The sequence below is a fragment of the Kryptolebias marmoratus genome, linkage group LG1, assembly GCF_001649575.2.
Source record: "Kryptolebias marmoratus isolate JLee-2015 linkage group LG1, ASM164957v2, whole genome shotgun sequence".
In the NCBI taxonomy this organism is placed as follows: Eukaryota; Metazoa; Chordata; class Actinopteri; order Cyprinodontiformes; family Rivulidae; genus Kryptolebias; species Kryptolebias marmoratus.
In genome coordinates this window covers 16,873,867-16,892,055 of record NC_051430.1, presented here as the reverse complement: position 1 = coordinate 16,892,055, position 18,189 = coordinate 16,873,867, and the positions used below count along the sequence as shown (strand labels likewise).

Here is an 18,189-nt window from a genome sequence, read left to right as displayed (position 1 = left end):
GAAAATGCTAAGTGCCTCTAGAAGACTAGAAAGACAAAGTATTGTTTAGGTAATCCAAACAAATGCACAATATACTGTTCAAAAACCATGAGGATAAATAAATCTAGAGTTAAAAGGTTAAACTAGGTGAGTTTTTTTTAGATCTAGAAAGATTGGGGAGTTAACACAAATAAGAGAACAGCTTAAGTCAGCAAGAAGTTAAATAAATTGAACACTGTATCTGTTGCACCATAAAATACACTTGCTTAACAAAAAATATTGTGAAGCAGCCAGAAGAAACGCTCTGATTTGGACATAACTTGGTACGCATGCAGAACAGTGATGTGTATGTAAATGATTCAGTTTTCAAGGAGCTGGAACCTCTAGAACAAGCACCAGAGAACATAAGTGGTGGCATCACAAGAGGAGCAATAGTGTTATCAGGTAGTTGCCAAAGCATCAGAAAATCAGTTCAAACAGTGAGTGAAGGTCAGTAGTCACAGAGGATGCCTCATAGACACATTGGGCAGCATTAGCTGGTTGTATTATCCAGTTGTTTGGCATGTGGAGCATACAGGCATTTCAGTGGCTCAGTGGGGTCTGAGGAGCACCCACGCACACGTCATATAGGCTCTGACTGCCCAGGACAGATCATACAAAGGGACAATAGTCGTATTTTGTGCCAAGTAATACAAAATTCCTGCCATCAGGACTCAGCTATTGGACTTTTTACAACACCAAATGTCATCCCACACACTGTGAATGACTGGAATCAGACGGACTACAACTTCACCTTCCATTTTCTTTATCAATCTGGAACAGAAAAAAACAGCGGCTCCCTGATGCTGTAATAACATTTTTAAAAAATATCCTGCAACCTCATCTGCACATTTACCTTCAGAAAAAAGAAAAAAATACAAAAGAAAAAAAGAAAACTACTTTTAATATTTTTGAGGAAATTACATCTACCAGCCTATAACAATTACCAGGCTGCTTTCATTCTGTTGTGATGAACATAATATACATGTTCTTTCTAAGCATAAATGACTTGTGGAGAAAATACAAAAAAAGATAATATTTTCTATTATTATCATTATTATTCCTGGGTGATTAAAACAGATTTGAAATCCAGGGCTATTCAAAAAAACATTTGTGGCTGCAGTGCTGAATATCCAGGCCAAGCAATGAATCTGAGCACCAGAGAGGTGACAGCATGTGAAATCTGAAAGGAGGACAACAAAGTGATGAGTACTGGAGACAGAGAGCATGCTGACCAGTACAGAAAGCTTTTCAGATGTCTTAGTTTAGAGGGAAGGTGTACATCATTAACTCAAGGTCGTTTGAAAGTGAAAAACCATATGTACTTTGTTCATTCAGCTGATTGGAAAGTGTAGTCTGTTAAAAACCCACTAAACCCAGTGAATTTAGATAATTAAAACTGATTTTAACAATAGTTTACAATAAATATACTGTCTCAATAGTTGATTAGTAACAATACTGTGGGGATGTTAGGTAAAGCAGTCTCAGTACACCAGTTAATGTCTTTTGTTGTCCTGTACACAGTAGATCAGTCTGATCCACATTAACCCAGACAAGGCAACTAGAGAGTCCAAAATTGAAAATGTTATTATATTAGCTGCGTATTTGACATACCATATAATCTGTTACTTGGTTCAACAACAAATGAAGAATATTGTTTTGAAGTTATGACAGTGCTTGTTGTGTTGTTCTTACAAAGGAACCACAGATGTCATATCACCTCTGAGCATTTGGCATGACACGTGTTTAACGTAAATTCAAGCTGCTTTAAATTGACAATGACAGTGTTTGCTTTTTATTGTAACTTAGTGAATGTAAACTTACATCTTCCACACTTCTGAACAATTTCTCCTTATCCTCTTGGTAATTGCATGTTGAAACAATATTACTAAAGGTAATAGAAACCCTTATTTTGTTCTTTAGAAATTACATTTGGCTGTCTCAACTTGTGGAAAGTTGAATTTATTTCACTCTTGCTTGTTGCTAACAGCTAAATTTCTTTATATTGAATTGTATTGCACACCTATTTTAAGTAGTAAATGAGAAAGAAATTAAGGTTTGGATGGATTCTTGGTTGTTATTATTATCTTTAATTTATTTAGCATGAATAATTTGGAGATTATTCTTCCAAGACAAGGAAAGAGGTCTTTCATTGACTTGGAAAAAACACTGCCTTTAATGTCCTGAAATGAAAAGAGCTATAAGTTGTGGTTGAAAGGGTAGATAATGTTTTGTATCTGTATAAGATTTTGATCAAAGCATGCTATGAATATTTTGATATAACCTCAGGAAATTGCTTCTCCCTCTGGAAAGAAACAGCACAAGTTTTCTTTATGGGTAGAGTTTCATTTATGCTGCCACCCTGGTGAAAACTGGCATGACAACTTTGGAATACATATGCCAAAACAGAAGCTCTCCCTTTTATCTTATTCACTGTTTGTTGGGCGTGAAAATAAACACCTCTCTATTACAGTTGCTTTCTATATAATTTAACCTCAACCACAACCAAAACATATAGTTTTCGAGTTTCATGATTAGTATGTTGTGGTTGAGCTCTGGTCACTGACATCTTTGAGTCTTCAATAAATGTTATTACCACTTCAAAAGGCCTTCACATATCAAACTCTCTCTTTGGAGTTCGTCTCAAACAACAACTTCTACTGTCACAAAAGCCTCCAGGGAAGGAGGCAGGAGGACTCTCCTCACAACCAGAGGTTAAGCTATACCTCATGATTAAGTGATCTTCTCTGAGAAATGCTTTTAATTGTTTAAGGACACTTGCACTGTAATTCTAATTTTACGATTGGCTCAAACCCAATTTAATTTCCAGATGGTCTGGGCCTAGATTCCCACAGGAGCCCTAAAATCTAGACAAGTTCATGAAAGGCCAAAGAGCACAGTGTGGTTAAGACCTAACTATGCTCAAAGTAAGAAAGAACAGCATAGCTTGAGGAAAGGGGTTAAAAAGGTCTTGCTAGCATCTTTCTTTTCTTTAGTGTGAAGGTCTGAATCCTTGTTAGGTATAAGACGGTCCCTCGTTCTGCCCTCTACTGCTCTCATTACTCTGCATCCTGCCTCAGCCAACTCTGAGCCCTGCAAAGGTACACAGAGGGCTTTTGTCTCAGTATTCGATCGATACTTCTCCTCATCACGGGCAAGGGGCAGGGATAATGCACTCAGCCTAGGGCATGCAGGGTTCACAAGATTTCCAGCAACTTGGGACTCAAGCTTTTTAGAGGTGAAAGCATAACCTGTGTAAGTGTAAGAACCGTGAAGTCACTAAAGAAAGAGAATGTACACCCCCTCCAAAACTACAATGACATTTCGCATAGGAAAATTTTCAGGAGACACATTTGCACAAAAATGAGAATAAAAATGATATTTTCTCATAAATCATTGTAAAAAAGGTAGCTATTTTTAAAAGTAGCACTTCAAAATGATACAGGGTAAATTTGTCACTTTCTGCATCATGCACCTACCATGCATACTTATTTGATTATGCTGTTAAAAATGGGTGAAGCTCATGTGGCCCAAACAACATATCTAACTAAATTTACTGAAGTAACTCCATTTTAAATGCAGCATATACATGTACACCCTACTGTTTGAATCTCTGACCACAACACTGACTTGAACTGTTAGGTACATAACCACTGACCACAATTTGCTTATTGTATATTGCAAACACATACTGCAGTTGAAGCAATTCATCTTGTAGCAAATGAACAACACAATGTTTACTACCCCTTTAGGCCAAGAGTGAAGTGTAATTAATGATGATTATTACACGTTATTGTTCTCCAAGAGAAGGAAGCTTTAAAAGTCTGGCTGAATTGACAATTAACTGAGTGACAAATATGACTCTTGCACAGTCAACTAGCCAAAGAAGATGAAATACATACCATACTAAGACAGAAAACTACATGAGAAACTTAAAAGTAAAGACGTTTTCAGGTTCCATCTTGGATATTTCTCTTTTACATCTATAAATGTGGCCTAATGATTAAATATAAAAAGGCTAAACAAATGAACAACACAGTTTCTGGCATGGGAACATAACAACACCCCTTGATGGATTGTGATAATTAATATCATTTCTAAGCATTCTATTTCAGGTTCTCGCTAATTAAGAGCCAGCAAATGGCCTCATAAATATTTCACTGAGATTGCAACATAGGCTGCCATGCCACTGCAGGTCACTCGGAAATGTGGCACTTAATTTTAAATGGTTCAAATTGCTAGATTAAGTACGTCTAACAGTTTTATTTTTTAGCATTGTTGGCAAGCAAGTATTCAACAGGATAAAAACAGCATATATGCAGCATTTACATCCAGCTGTGTATTATTATTATTTTTTTACTTGTTTAGTTAAGTAATTCTGGTTGCGCTTTCTGCTACTGAACTGATAAGCTCTTTCTGGTGTTCTACAATGAATAATATTTCCCCCACATTGCATGTCCTTTTAAATCCAAGCCAGAGTTTCTGGGTTTAGACACCCTTAAGCTATATGGGGAGTCATAATTACCAAAAGTGTTCAATCGTGTCTGCTGAGTGGAGGCTACAGTATGATTGACACCTCTTTCCCCCAGCATTCATCGGCCAGCAAATGTTACTGCTCATGGCTAAACGCAGAGTTTCAAACCACCTCTCTGTCTTTCTGCCCCCCATCCCCTTATCTCTCTTCACACTCATTACAGATGCCCTAGTTTGCTTGTGAGCCAGGAGATCTTTCTAGCCTCATTACAAACTTGGACACCTCCCATCTTTTGTACCCTTCTTTTCCAGACAAGATCTCCTACGTTTGCGCTTTTATCCCACAAGCAGCCTAAAAAGATTCATCAAACATGTATGAAGAAGTAGAGCTCACATCTCATTTGAATCCTCGCACCGAGGAAGACGGCGTCTGTGATGCAAAGAGCCACTGCAGATTAACCAGCGAGGGAAGTCAAATAGACAAAGGGAGAATGAATTTAGGTTGAAAAGTGTGTCAATTCGCAGAATTAATGCATATTCAACAGCACACTGAGGCATTTCTTTGACCGTGTTCATTAAATGTTTTCCTCATTAGCACTCTTGTTGCAGTGATGTTTTCCATGTGGCATTTTGGATGAGAGGGGAAATAATGCCACACAAATGCATTCTGTAGCTGAGCAATGGGTTCATTCAAAATTCACTTAGGAAATGCCAGCATTTCGAATAAAAATGTGTACTCTTTTGCCATGCTTTTGACTGTGTTTGGAAGAGGCAACAGATGGCTTGAAACAATCAATCACAGGTTTGATCAATTCAGGAACCTCCAGCTGATATTTCAAAATATTCACAGTCTTTTGAATATTAGACTAAGGAAATGTTTTGTTGAAAATCTATATGCTTGCTTTGTTGTCATGAATATTTACTGTCCAATGAAGCCTGAGGCAGTTCAGTTTAGTATAAAGTTAAACTTGTGAATGAAGCGAACAAGCAAACAATACTCGTTTCAAATCTCCATTGAGCTTTTCGCACACAGAACATTCTGTTTGAATACATTATCTGTGCAGTACGATCAGCCACTATCCTTTTTTTCCTCCTTTTTAAATATTCATCATTACATTTTTTTCCCCCTTTTTGAGAAGACACATTGACATAAAATATGACAATGCATACAACAATCCTTGTTCCTCGACATAGTGGTTTTAAACCATTATGACTGCATGCATTAAAAGCACACCCCTTAAAAGAAATCTGATGCAAGTTTCATGTGTTTCTCCCTTTAAAGCTGATGTAACGTGAGCACATCTCCAACTAAGACACATATCGCTCCCAGCAAACCATACTGTAGCTAATGGATAGGCAGACACGTCCACATTTAGCCCGAATCTTTTACTGTCATGTCTTTCTGTCTGAGAAACAAGAACACTTGTCTTCTCCTCTCACTCATGTCAACAGTCATTGTCTTAAACATACTTTCAAAAAAAGTAAAATCTCTGTTGAAAGAAAAAATAAATTCATATGCCATATGATTGTCAAAGACTTTGTTTAATGTTTGAAATTTCACGCTGCTTCTGACTCTAGAAGGAAACTCCTGGACGTTTCACTTATCTTAGAGAAAATAATGCACTTATGAATCTCGGATTAAACTCTAATGAAGACGCACATTATAATTAATTCATCACATTTGCTGCAATCATACGATGCACCAAGTTTCAATGTCCCACACAAAAAGCCTTTCATATCGTTTATGGGTTACCTTGAAACTTTTACAAGAAATGTGAAGAAAAGAAAATGCTGTGTGTGATGGACCTCTAAAAGTATATTAGAAGAGCATGAAAAAAAAATAGCAGAAATATCTTCTCATACTTGTTGCCCTCATACATCAAACCCTCTGGCCTAAGCTGTGCATTGTGTGTACTGAAAAGGGCAAGCTTGACAAATTGAATTTCTTCATCCTGCTTACCCTTTGCTCAATGAGTTTCATGTAACAGGCATGACTCACTCAAAGAGCCAGCATGAGCGTGAGGCGAGAAAAGACCATGTGTGCTTTATGAGTGATGATGTGTCATCAAGGGTGATTACTGAACCTCCAAATATGATACTGTAGCTACTTCTTCAGTAGTTTTTATTTGGGATGGGGTGCATTTGTTAAAATATGCTCAAGATTTTGCCTCCATATATATTCTTGAAATGACTGACTGATTTACTGTATAACTGAACACAAACAGGCAAACATGCAACTGCAAACAAGCAGATGTCCCAGATACATACCAGCTTGATGCAAATTTCAGGCACAAACTAGCCATAACATCAAACCATATCGTCAACCACCTGCATCCGCTTTCACTGAACTGTGGTTTGATGCGTTCTAATTACAACATCTGATTTGCATCTGTTGGCAAATAAGAAAACAAGACACAGAAGAGATATTCTATGAAATGCCCTCTTCAGTGCAGTGAACCTGGTTTTATGAACTTTTTAACCTCTCTGTCTGCTGATGCTTGTCAGACTCTTATCAGCTGTAACATTTCCATACAAGACCTATGGTCTGTTCTGTATGTGTTATCTGCATCTGCATTCAGACACACCAAGACAAGATGACTGAGGTTAGAAAGGTCACATTAGTAAATATTTAATGTGCCTCAAACTGAGCTAAATATTACAGAGACAGAACTGTACACAGACTTGGTTTAGAAGGAAAAATGAAGATATGAGACACTATTTAGCAAATTCAGTGAATGTAGGCTTTTATTAGGTGCATGGACCTTATGGTTAGGGGCCAAGCATTAGTTTGTCTACTTGTCTGACTTTCAGAAGTGTCTCAATAGATGAACTTTCATTAAATGTTAAAAGAGAGCAAACAAAAAAAAAGAAGCATTTAACCTAAATGCGTTTAAGGTGAGAAAAGTAAATTACTTCCAACACTTCCAGTGTAGCTGTGTTGGAAGCATTTCGGAGTTTTATCAGCCATACTGGTCTTATGATACAGACTTTAATATCTTTGAATATATTTTTGTCTACAGTACATGGAGAAGTCCTTTACTGCATTACTTAAACTTATAACAAATATGGTGACAAACTCACTCAAGTGGTTACAATAAACCTGCCCTTGGTTTTAATACAGATAAAAGTAAAATGTCTCTATAGCAAAAACAGTCGATTGAGGATAAACAGTTCCTGCCAATTGGCATCACACCGAATGTGACTTTGTCCTTCACTATTTCCTTTCTCTTTCATTCGTGACTTCCAGAAATCATATAAAACTCAGCTCCTCTGAAACAAACTAAGCCGTGTATGTCCCAAATTCCTAGAGCTTCTGCTACATCCTGAAATAAAAATGAATAAGAAAAAAATATTAGACTCATACCTCTGCTTCTCCATTTCCAAAACATGGTGCAAGTTGTTGCAACTCGTGCCCTTTTTATCTAAAAGCTGATGGGCAATGTTTACACGGTGAAGAATATTTTTTCTTCATGTTTCTAATGGGCTGCACTTTGATGTTCAAAGGTGAGTGGGTTTTGTCCGCTGAACTTTACATTAAAGAGTATTTTCATCCTTACTCTTTTACTTCTCTCCTTCTCTTTCACTATCTTGTACAAAAGACCCGGAGCGCAATCTAAAACATCTGTGTTCAAGATTTTTGCCAAAAAAAATTAAATCCATTTCTCAGTATGTCATTACCTAAAATCCTTTTTAAAAACAGTCCAACAAAGCCTTTATATATTTGAGTTGAAGTGCAAGCTTCCATTTGACTTTTGACATGTAGAAAAACTAGAACATTTTTACATATAAGCAGATATCCCTCATTACTCGCAATCATTCATCAACTGAAACCCACCCTCTGAGCAATCAGCACACAAGGTGGGTTTTGGTTTAAAGCCTACTTGACTGACATAAAAAGGGGTGTTTTTGTGCTTTTTAAAATGAATAGAGTATGGATGCACATCAGCGTTGTGCAAAAGAAGCTGACATTTCTGGGTTACCTCTCCAAACTTTGCACGCAGAAACCCACGCATCACTGCATAAACACAAACACACTCACAGTCTGTGGCTGCTGCTTATAGCTCAAATATAAGTTCAAATAATGTAAACCAGACCTGAATAGTCCTAGAAAAAAATCTAAATGCACAATTAAATCCTACAAATAAGGCTTGTGATTCCTCCACTTTAAAGATGGGTAAGGAGTAGAATGATAGACATGATGAAGAGTGTTTAAAGATAGACTTAACCTGAATTACGCTTCAGAGCAGAGGCTCATCTTCCCAACTGAGCTCCAGACACTGTCAGGGTAAACTCAGTGAAAAGAGGTGAAGATATATTTCATTTGTTCAAAGGAATAAATTTGATTTTTGCAATGAGGTTTGTGAGCTCAGATCAATAGGTTCTGGGGGGTGTTTCCTTTTCAGAATGTCAAATAATAATCAGGACAGTAAAGTCAGAATATTTCAAACAGCATTAAATTCAGGGTCATTGGCTAAATTTGAGATAAAAATGCATAAATAAACAAATAAAAAACATGATTCAATTAAAACCCAGGTATTCAGAATCATGGGGAAATGGTATCCAATATCTAATGTTTTTTCTACATTATTCTTTTATGCAACAATACCTGCTTGTTTTGTCTGTTAAAAAACAATTTCAATAGCTTAAAATAAAATAACTATTATTCAATAATTCATTTCTTTGTGTTTTTTTTTTATTTTCCAACAAGCTTTATTTGAGGAGAAGCTTACTGTTTTAAGAAGCCTCTTCCATAAAGCATTGAATGTTAGCTCTTAACAAAAAATATGTGTTTAAAATGAAATATCCTGTGTTTCTTTAGAACACACTGCAGGTAGTAACCAACAAGCTCATCTATCTGATCTCAAAGAAGTGGACTGGGTTTGCAGAAAATGTGCTGGTGTCACAGAACCCCAGTGGAGGGGCTTTATCAGACTAAACCAACGCTAATTGCTTTAACTCCTCAATCTCATTTCGACTTAATCTGGATTATCTTCAGCGTAAAGCCATGCTTGTAATAAATACAAACCTAATGTTGCGAGCTTTGGTTTCAAACTCTGTTCAAAGGAGAACGAATTCCCTACACCCACTTGAGAAGTTTTTAAAACTCAAAGCACTGCCAGGAAAAGACTGTTGGAGAGATGAAAAAAGGAAATTACAAGCACGCATTCAAACACTAAAAGATTTTATATCCTCACAGAGTTCAGCAGTACATCACAAAAACAGTGTTAGGAGTTGGCTTTCTGTAGAAGCATAAAACATTTAACGGTCTTTGCATCATTCATCTACCCATGTACAATCCTTAAATTCTACAAAATTATATTTCAGCTTTTCCACTGACTTTCTCAAAGTTTTAGTCATTCAATAAAACGTAAACCAGCTGAAACAAGCCTCATCTCTTCAGACTCAGAGGCAGCTGCAGTTCTGCACCTAATCCTAAATCATTTATTCTGCTTATTGATCCGCTGTGGAAAGGTGGACTCTTTCACTTCTGGCAAACACTGATAAAGAAAGGCTGATGCTGGTGTGACACCTCACTGACAAATCAGCCGAGCTCAGAGTGCTGAGCAGCCACGCCCACAACAGTGGAAAAACTGAGCCTGGCTCACAAAAGGCATGCAGTGAAGATCCAGCCTGATGCCTGCCTTAGCACTTTGCAGGTCTGCAGCCCAACTCTCATCCAACACACACCTACCTACCTACCTACTCAGACACACACACAAACTGTTATGTTAGAATTAAATCAGTATACACACACATCTTTACCGGCTTCTCCATTCCGGGTCACAGGAACCTCGGCCCTATTCCCAGCAATCTATACACAAACATCTCCATTATTATTTTTGAGTAAACTAAAAGCTACACAGCAAACAATAAAAAAAAGTTGCCTTTTTTTGCTGTGAATATTGTAAAGGGTTTTCATTATTAAAATAACGAATTATAATTTGAAAGTGATATTTACAGATGTTGAAAAGAACAGAAGTTTGAAATTCAACAAACACAGTTTTGATTTATATACTGCTCTGACCTGCCAACTTCAGTTTTAACTGGCTCCAGATTCTTGTTAGGAATTCTAATTAACAGCATGTGCAATATGTTTTCTAATTTCTGACTGAATTCAATTATATCAAAACAACTTTAAAATCTGACTGTGTTCATATGTATGCAGTGAAAATACTTATATTTTCTTCAGAACAGCAAAGGTTACAAATCATTCTTTGTCTGTCAATGAAAATCTACCAGAAATATAAATAATAGCCTATTAAGGAATTCGAAAGAGGTATTTGTTCAAATAAACCCCAACTAGAAAATAATTACAGTATTCTTTTACAAACCAGATCATAGTTCCTCAGTACTCTTTTTATGTTTTGCACACCTCAAAACACAAACAAGTACCTTTATGCTTTGGACCTCAGAACATAAAAGTACACCGATTGAGTATGACACCTGTTTAGGACACAACTGGCACTATAAAGAAACACAATAGCCTGAGCAGTAAAGTCAGCATGCAGGTGTATCTCTGTAGAAAATCATTGTTTCCTGTCAGTAGTCTCTTACACCCCTGGTGGTTCCTCTTGACCTTAATTTTAGCCACCCTACAGATGGTACAAATGGCTAACTCTGAGTCTTTTTTACTAACTAAAACTTTCCAAAACACACTTTTACTAGCACAAATTAGCCACTTAGTAAAGGTTCAAAAGAAGAAAAAAAATTATTTTTTAAATGCCTTTAGCTATGATGCATTCACTGACCGGAAAAAATAAAAATACAAAAACTGAGTGTTATATTAGCCGGTCACTGATCAAGCTAGTAAGTTTAAAATTGGTCAATTTGGGTCTCTAGCTGATTATTTGGTGCATCCCTAAAAAATGCCCAAGACTTTATGAGGTAACAATGGTTCAGCATTATAAACCCTTCCACACTGCCAACCCAATATGACTTTTATCTGTCAGCTAGCCTTCCTTGACCATTTGGCAGGATAATGCAAATTTATTTCTCGTCCCCTCCCTTGTCTCATGCAACCTGTTGGATCTACTCATTCTCCCCGTTTTCACTCAGCCTTCAACAATCCTGGTAGATCAAACAATCTTTTGCAGAATAATGAGTGCATTTTAATGTTCCTTCATCCCCACTTCAATCCTGCTCAGGTCACAGGGGGCTGGTGCAAATCCCAGCAGTCAATGAGCCATCACAGGGCCAGCACAGACACACATGAGAGGAATAACCATGCACACACACACACACACAAATCTGATGTTAATGTAGAATTACCAATTAACCAAAGTTGCACATGTTTTGATTGGTGAAGGAAACCAGAATAACTGGAGAAAACCCACACATGCAGAAAGAGAACATAGCAACATCACACAGAAAAAGCTCCCAGTTAAAATTCAAACAGGAGAAATTCTTGCTGTGAAGCAACTGTGATATAACGACTGCACCACTGTGCCACCTTCACCAAAATCAATATGAATTTAATTGCAGTGTAACTTTGAAATGGTTTTATTACTAAACCCTGACAGATATAGAATTCATAAGGCTTGGGGCTGGTTTGCAAATAGTAATGAACCTTCAATATTTGCACATGTGAAGTATTCTCTTTAGGGTAGACTGGGAAAATATGTCCACATCTTGCAGACTGTTCCTCACTTAGCTGGATGTAATAAAGATAATAAATTATTGTGGTCATTACTTCTATTTTATCCTCTTGTCACTCAGGCCTTTCCATGTTAAGTTACAAGTGAAATAAAGAGCTGACATATATGATTTACTTTACTATACTTTGAAATGCTTTACTTTTTCTGCACTTTACATCATTTATTAGGCATGAAGGTGTTTGAAGTCACTATGAAGTCAAAACATCTAAAAAAAACACATACAACCTTGTCACATTTTTTGGTGGTGCACTAGGTTTGAAAATCTAACATTAGGTAAGTGATTCAGACTTGCAGTGAGAAATGAAGCAACTTTGCTTCAGCCAAGAGTAAAAAAAAAATGATGCCTCTTCATATTTATCTCCTCCAAAATTCAAATCATTGTGCATTCACAGAACCTTGGAAGTGAGAAGTCAAAACCACTTTGCTGTTGCTTTTTGCTTTGATACTGAGTGAAAAAGCAAAAAGCAATAATTTTATCAAAAGTAATATATGTTATACAGTACGTATTTTACTTAACTTTAGAAAGAAGCTAATACTGTTCCAACAGTAATTAGTACTTTTTTTTCTTATCCTAATTATAAAAAATATAACTTATGCATATCATTCCCTATTATTTTTCCATTCAAAGAACAGAAATGTTATTTGTCCATTATTTATGTATGCTGATGAAACAAAATGAACAGATATTATTGTTTATCTTGAGCCTATGTATGAAAGAGTTCATATTAGCCTCTAAAATCCTAAAATACAGAAGCTCAAGGTTTATGATGCCAATATGTGACAGGGAAATTATGAGAGCTACTAGAAAATTAGGCTCCAGGTCATCATGTTACTCTGTGCCAGGGCCAGTTCAATATGTGACTTGTGACAAGATAGTGTACCTGATATGTAGCCTGTAGGCCAGAGAAAGTTTGAGAATAAAAATATAATTTTCTAATACTGGCTTGCACTTGGATTTCTGTGCTCTTCTTATAACTGTCAGACTGAATACTGAAAGATCTCTTTAAGGGTTGAGCTAATAAATGCATAAACAACTATACTGAAAAAAACACACACCCCGTGGAGCCAAGAAGCATCTCAGTATGTCTCTGAAAATCAGTATCAGAAAAAAGAAAAAAGCACAAAAGACAGGCTACAAAAACAGGGCTTTAGTCCTGTAATCCTGTTGCATTTTGTATAAAGCAAGTCAGACATTTTAAGATCTCAGAAAGTTGTCTAACCTTGTATTCTGTAACAATAGTACTGAATCACCTCAAAATATTCTTGCAGCAGAATGAAAAAGAAATGCTTTATAATAAATAAATAAATAAAATGTATTCATCTGTTTGAAACTAATGCTGATGACTGCAGGCAGGAGGATGTGAATGGTTGCTTTACTTTTTGTACTATTTTCTTTTAGGTAACAAAAAAAAAAAAAAAACAAAGCCATAAAAATTCCAAACATTCATGAACAGTTTTTAATTAATCTACTTCAGACAAGGCATCACAAAACTTCATACACACACACTGTAAGCCTGTTCAGAGTTGAGTCGTTTATCCTGACCCAGTGGGATTACTTAAAACCAGTGTGTGGTCTTATGAAAGCTTAAACTATGAGATGATATGCTGCTCCATGTTCCTAGCTGAAAAACTAATGTACACTCAACATGAACTGACACTACAAATGAAACACTCCTATAATCTTTTTTTTTAAATATTATTTTCAGATGCCTCTTTATTCTGGCAGAACCACGGTTTAGAGTTTAGACACCAGCATCAATAGAAAGCTAAGGAAATCTCTACTTAAGCTTGCCATTATAATGTTGCATGCTGCTTTCAGTAAATGGCAGACTTTTTAAAACATGTCTGAGATGATTCAGAATTAATGCTTCCAGTGTTACTGGAATTGAAACAGACAGTGATTTGAAAAGATTAGAGGGAAAAAAGCAAAGTTGTGTGTGAAAAGAGGCTATTTTTACCACTCATAAGTCTTTGTATTTGTCTTTGCGAGCAGCTGAAACACGTCTACTTTTCACTCTCTGATGTACAAGCAGAGCTGATAAGCTACAAGACACCTTGGCGTTCTAGAAATGGGGTCTGGAGCATCACAGGGTCCAGTGTTTTAGCCGAATGAGACTATTTTAGTCTAATGGTTAATCAGTAACAAGAGAGGACATACAATGAAAGAGTCAGAGGAAAGTAAAAGTGACACACCTCTGTCGTTTGAGTAGAAAACCTGACACAAATCTGTGCTGGCTGATATAAATCACCCTGTACAACCAGTTTCACTTCATAGCTTTATTAAAGTTGTTCAGTAAGTCCTTCCTCTGTGTGTGTCCTTGCAGCCCCTATAACCGTCCCTCCTGTGCCCTCCCATTAAGTCGAGCATGAAATGTAGGCAGGACAACGGAGGTCTCACTACAGCACAAGACAAATACCACTTTATCCATTAACTTGTCAGCATAAGGGACAAATGACCTCTCCATCAAATATTAAGGGATTAAGGAGCATGTGCACGGACAATGAATAGCCCAATTAAGTTCCACAAATATAACCAAGCGGCCAACGTCACTACATCACCGACTCTCTGTACAGAGAATCATCCATTGAGTCACTTGGATTCCTTTGGTTTTCATGGCTGGCAATCTGTAAAGGTCTGACCTTTCTTCACTGATTGAAGTTTGTGCTATTTTAAACCAGAGTAAAGGGCAAAACAGAAGTAGTTTACATCACCTATAACTTTCAAAGGATGGTAAATGTAATGAGCTTTTAGACAAATCACTATAATCAACATGTATCTTCCATCATCACCCATCTAACATTGTACAAACAAAAGGAAGGGGGCAAAACATTGATTGTAAGCAACTCCATTCAAGGTTAATTAGGGATATTTAGGCAATCGCATCAGTCTAGTATTTTGTCAAAATTTTAAAGGCCAGTAGTTACAGCTGTTGCCGCAACTTTCTTAGTTGCCACACACTAAGGAAGACAGCTTCAGAATGATCTAAAACCTATTTGTGTGGAGTTTGCATCTTCTCATGTCACATAAGAACATGCAAACTCCACACAAATAGGACATAAGTCATGTGTGGGTTTTCTTTAGGTATTCTGATTTCCTCCAGAGTCTAAATACATGCATGGTAGGTTAATTGGTAACACTAAATTGTCACTAGGTCTCATTTGTCTCTGTGTGGTCTTGTGATGGACTGGTGACCAGTCCCGCATGCACCCCACCTCTCACCCAGTGACTGCTGGAGGTAGGCACCAGCTACCCAAAACCCTGCACAGAAAAGCTGAAAAGAAAATGAATGGATGGAATAAAGTACTGATTAGTAATTTTAAGTGTCCCAGATTTCCATCCATATTTATTGTTGTGAATAAACCAGTCTAAATTGATAAATATTACCAAAAGTAAACAGCAGCAAATAGGACAAATCTTTTATGATTGGCCAACAGTTGCGCTGCCACTTAAGATACATGCCCATTTGCCTAAAATGTGTCCAGTATTTATACAAAGAGCTCAAACTGAAATTAAGATGTGTAACATTCTTGAAAAGTCACTCTCTCTCTCTCTGTACAGACACGAGAGCATCTTCCATTTCCCAATGCTGGGTGCAGTTATGTGCTTTGACCGGGCATGACAGGCAGAATACCAAACAAGGTGTGAGAGTCGGCACCAGCAACCAGGCAGAGGATGTGATGTATTGCACACTGAATTGGAACAATGAAGTTTGTTGTTACCCGAAGGCGAATGTTTCTACCATATCAATTTATTTCAGTGGCACTCTGTGACATCACCAGTAGTTGCTTGCTACCTCTGAAGACACCTATTGCTGAGTAATAACTACAAGTAAGCAGAGTGCATCGTCAGAAAAATGGACAGTGGATAGACAAAAGATTTATTTATGGTGACACAAAGTTTGAGTGCCATGGGACTCAGTCAGTCTGCTGCCCTAGACAGCTGTGGGTTGGTCAGTCATAGAAGATATACAGTCAGTCCAAAATCTACCTCCTCCTAAAACCAGCTCCTTACTGGGGATGAGGTTGCAGCTTTACTAATACTTGAAAGGACATAAATCCCTTTTACAATCCCACAAATTTACTGGGATATGATTAATTGAAGGACCGTGGAGGTGTATTTTTAACTCGCTGAGCCTTGAAACAAGTCAACCCCAAAGCACCCCGGCTCTCAGCTTTTCCTCTGGATTCATTATGCCAGCCTACCAGGGAGTATTATGTCTTGTAATGGTTGACTCTGAGTTGACACTGTGACTTAGGGAGCCCTTCGAAACTCCGCTCGAGGCAGGCTCCTTGTTTAGAGACCGAGGTCTGTCTGACATGTGTGACTCCTGAGGCAAGCGTGTCGTTAAATGAACAGAGACAAGGAGGATGCCATGACCCACTTCCATTAGGGATACACTGTGCACGTTTTTTCTTCCCAAGCAAATCCCACAAGTACTGTTCGGCGCTGATCATGGACACTCTAAAACAGGCAGAGGCTTAAACATTCTTATCACCAGGAGAACAGGAAGGGCGAAGGAGGGGAGGGACCTGGAATGATTTAAATGCTGATTCAGGCCAATCTATATAAGCTTTTAGCAATTTCCTCTCAACAAAAAGACAATCTCACAGTCTCACGGTTAATGGGAAGCCTCAGCTGACCTTTTTTTTTTTTTGTGATGTTGTCCTGGTCAATACCCCTACCTCCTCCTGTAAGTGATAGAATCTGCCCCAGATACAAAACTCTCTTTCCATTAAATCAACGATTTCATTCTTCATTTTCGGGAGGGGGGGTGATAAAGGGATCTCGAAGAAGAGATGGCCCAGTCTGCTTTAGGGAGCTGAACCTGAACGCTCAGCATATTTCCTCCTGTGGAACCATCGCAGAGAGGTGCGAGGCGCAGCTGACGATGATAATGATGATCCCTAAGAGCGCGCAGAAATACCGGAGCGGTGCCAAAAATTGCATCTCCTCTGTGTGCGCCTAGATGCTCCGCATCTCAAAGAAAACAGAGAAAAAAAAAATATAATAATAATACGCCTGAACAAAGACATGTCCCTGTCCGTTTGACTGACTCTAAACAGTCCTGGAAGCACAAGTCAGATCATTAATTAACGAGTCAGGCACCGAGTGCTTGGAGGCAGATCACATTTACCAACACAGACTCTGCATGTCGTGCAGCTGTTTGTCTCTTCCAAAACAGAACCTCATCACTTTCAATATATATTTATATATTTAGAAACGTCCCGATGAGTAGGTATTGATCAGACAACGTCAGCGACAGCCTACTTTGGCACTCACCTTTCACATGATGCGGGACGGCAGCGCTCCAACACAGCACGAAAAAAGGGAGTAGCGGTCCCATCCTCGCGCAACAATCAGGTGCGTCTTCCAAGGTTACAGGGATGCGGTTGCAAAAGATGTCTTAAAAGCAAACGAATAAATCACAAAAAGTTCTCCTCCCTCCGCTCTCGCCACGCCGTGAGATTAGATGCGTGTCTGTATGTCCTCTCAGAGAAAAGTAGGTCCTAAGTGATAAAGTGGCCTCTACAGGAAGAAGTGGAGTGAAACCTGCTGTCTGTCTGCTCCTCTGCCGCTGCTGCTGCCTTCACGGTCCTACCGCAGTGGAGCGATGGAGTGGAGAGAGCGACGTGTGCGCTCACAGCTCCCGGACATCTGCTGTCAACCCTCCGGCAGTCACACGAGACGCCACTTCCGGTCCGGAGCTACAAAATAAAACCTGATGGCTACTTCTTATTTAAAAACAAACATGCGCTGCAAACCAAAACAGTGGCTCCCAAAGTTAGGTTCAACTCCCTGCTGAGGCTCGCAAAACTGTGGAAGCCCATTTCCGTCACTTTAAAGAAATAATAATAAGAAGAAAACAACGTTAAGTCGTAATTATGAGATACTACCTAAAAGATGGCTGGGCATCTTATAATTACGACTTAATAGCTGAGAATAATGACTTGGCATCTCATAGTTATGAGATATTAAGCCATAATTATGAGAAACTGTCTTATAATTATGAGACACTAAATCATATTGATAAAATACTGTTTT

The 18,189-nt window shown here is 38.0% G+C and overlaps 1 protein-coding gene across 2 annotated transcripts in view; it reads right to left on the bottom strand.

The window, feature by feature from the left end:
* Positions 1 to 17,808, bottom strand: part of edil3a (EGF-like repeats and discoidin I-like domains 3a) — a 104,149-nt gene extending 86,341 nt beyond the window's left edge. Inside the window, exon 1 of one of the 2 annotated variants that reach the window (XM_017427914.2) lies at positions 17,428 to 17,808. In XM_017427914.2, the coding sequence (XP_017283403.1) occupies positions 17,428 to 17,491 (64 nt within the window). In that variant the 5' untranslated portion in view covers positions 17,492 to 17,808. The remainder of the gene's footprint in view (positions 1 to 17,427) is intronic. The other variant, XM_017427913.2, reaches the window with a different exon arrangement.
* Positions 17,809 to 18,189: the final 381 nt, after the last annotated feature.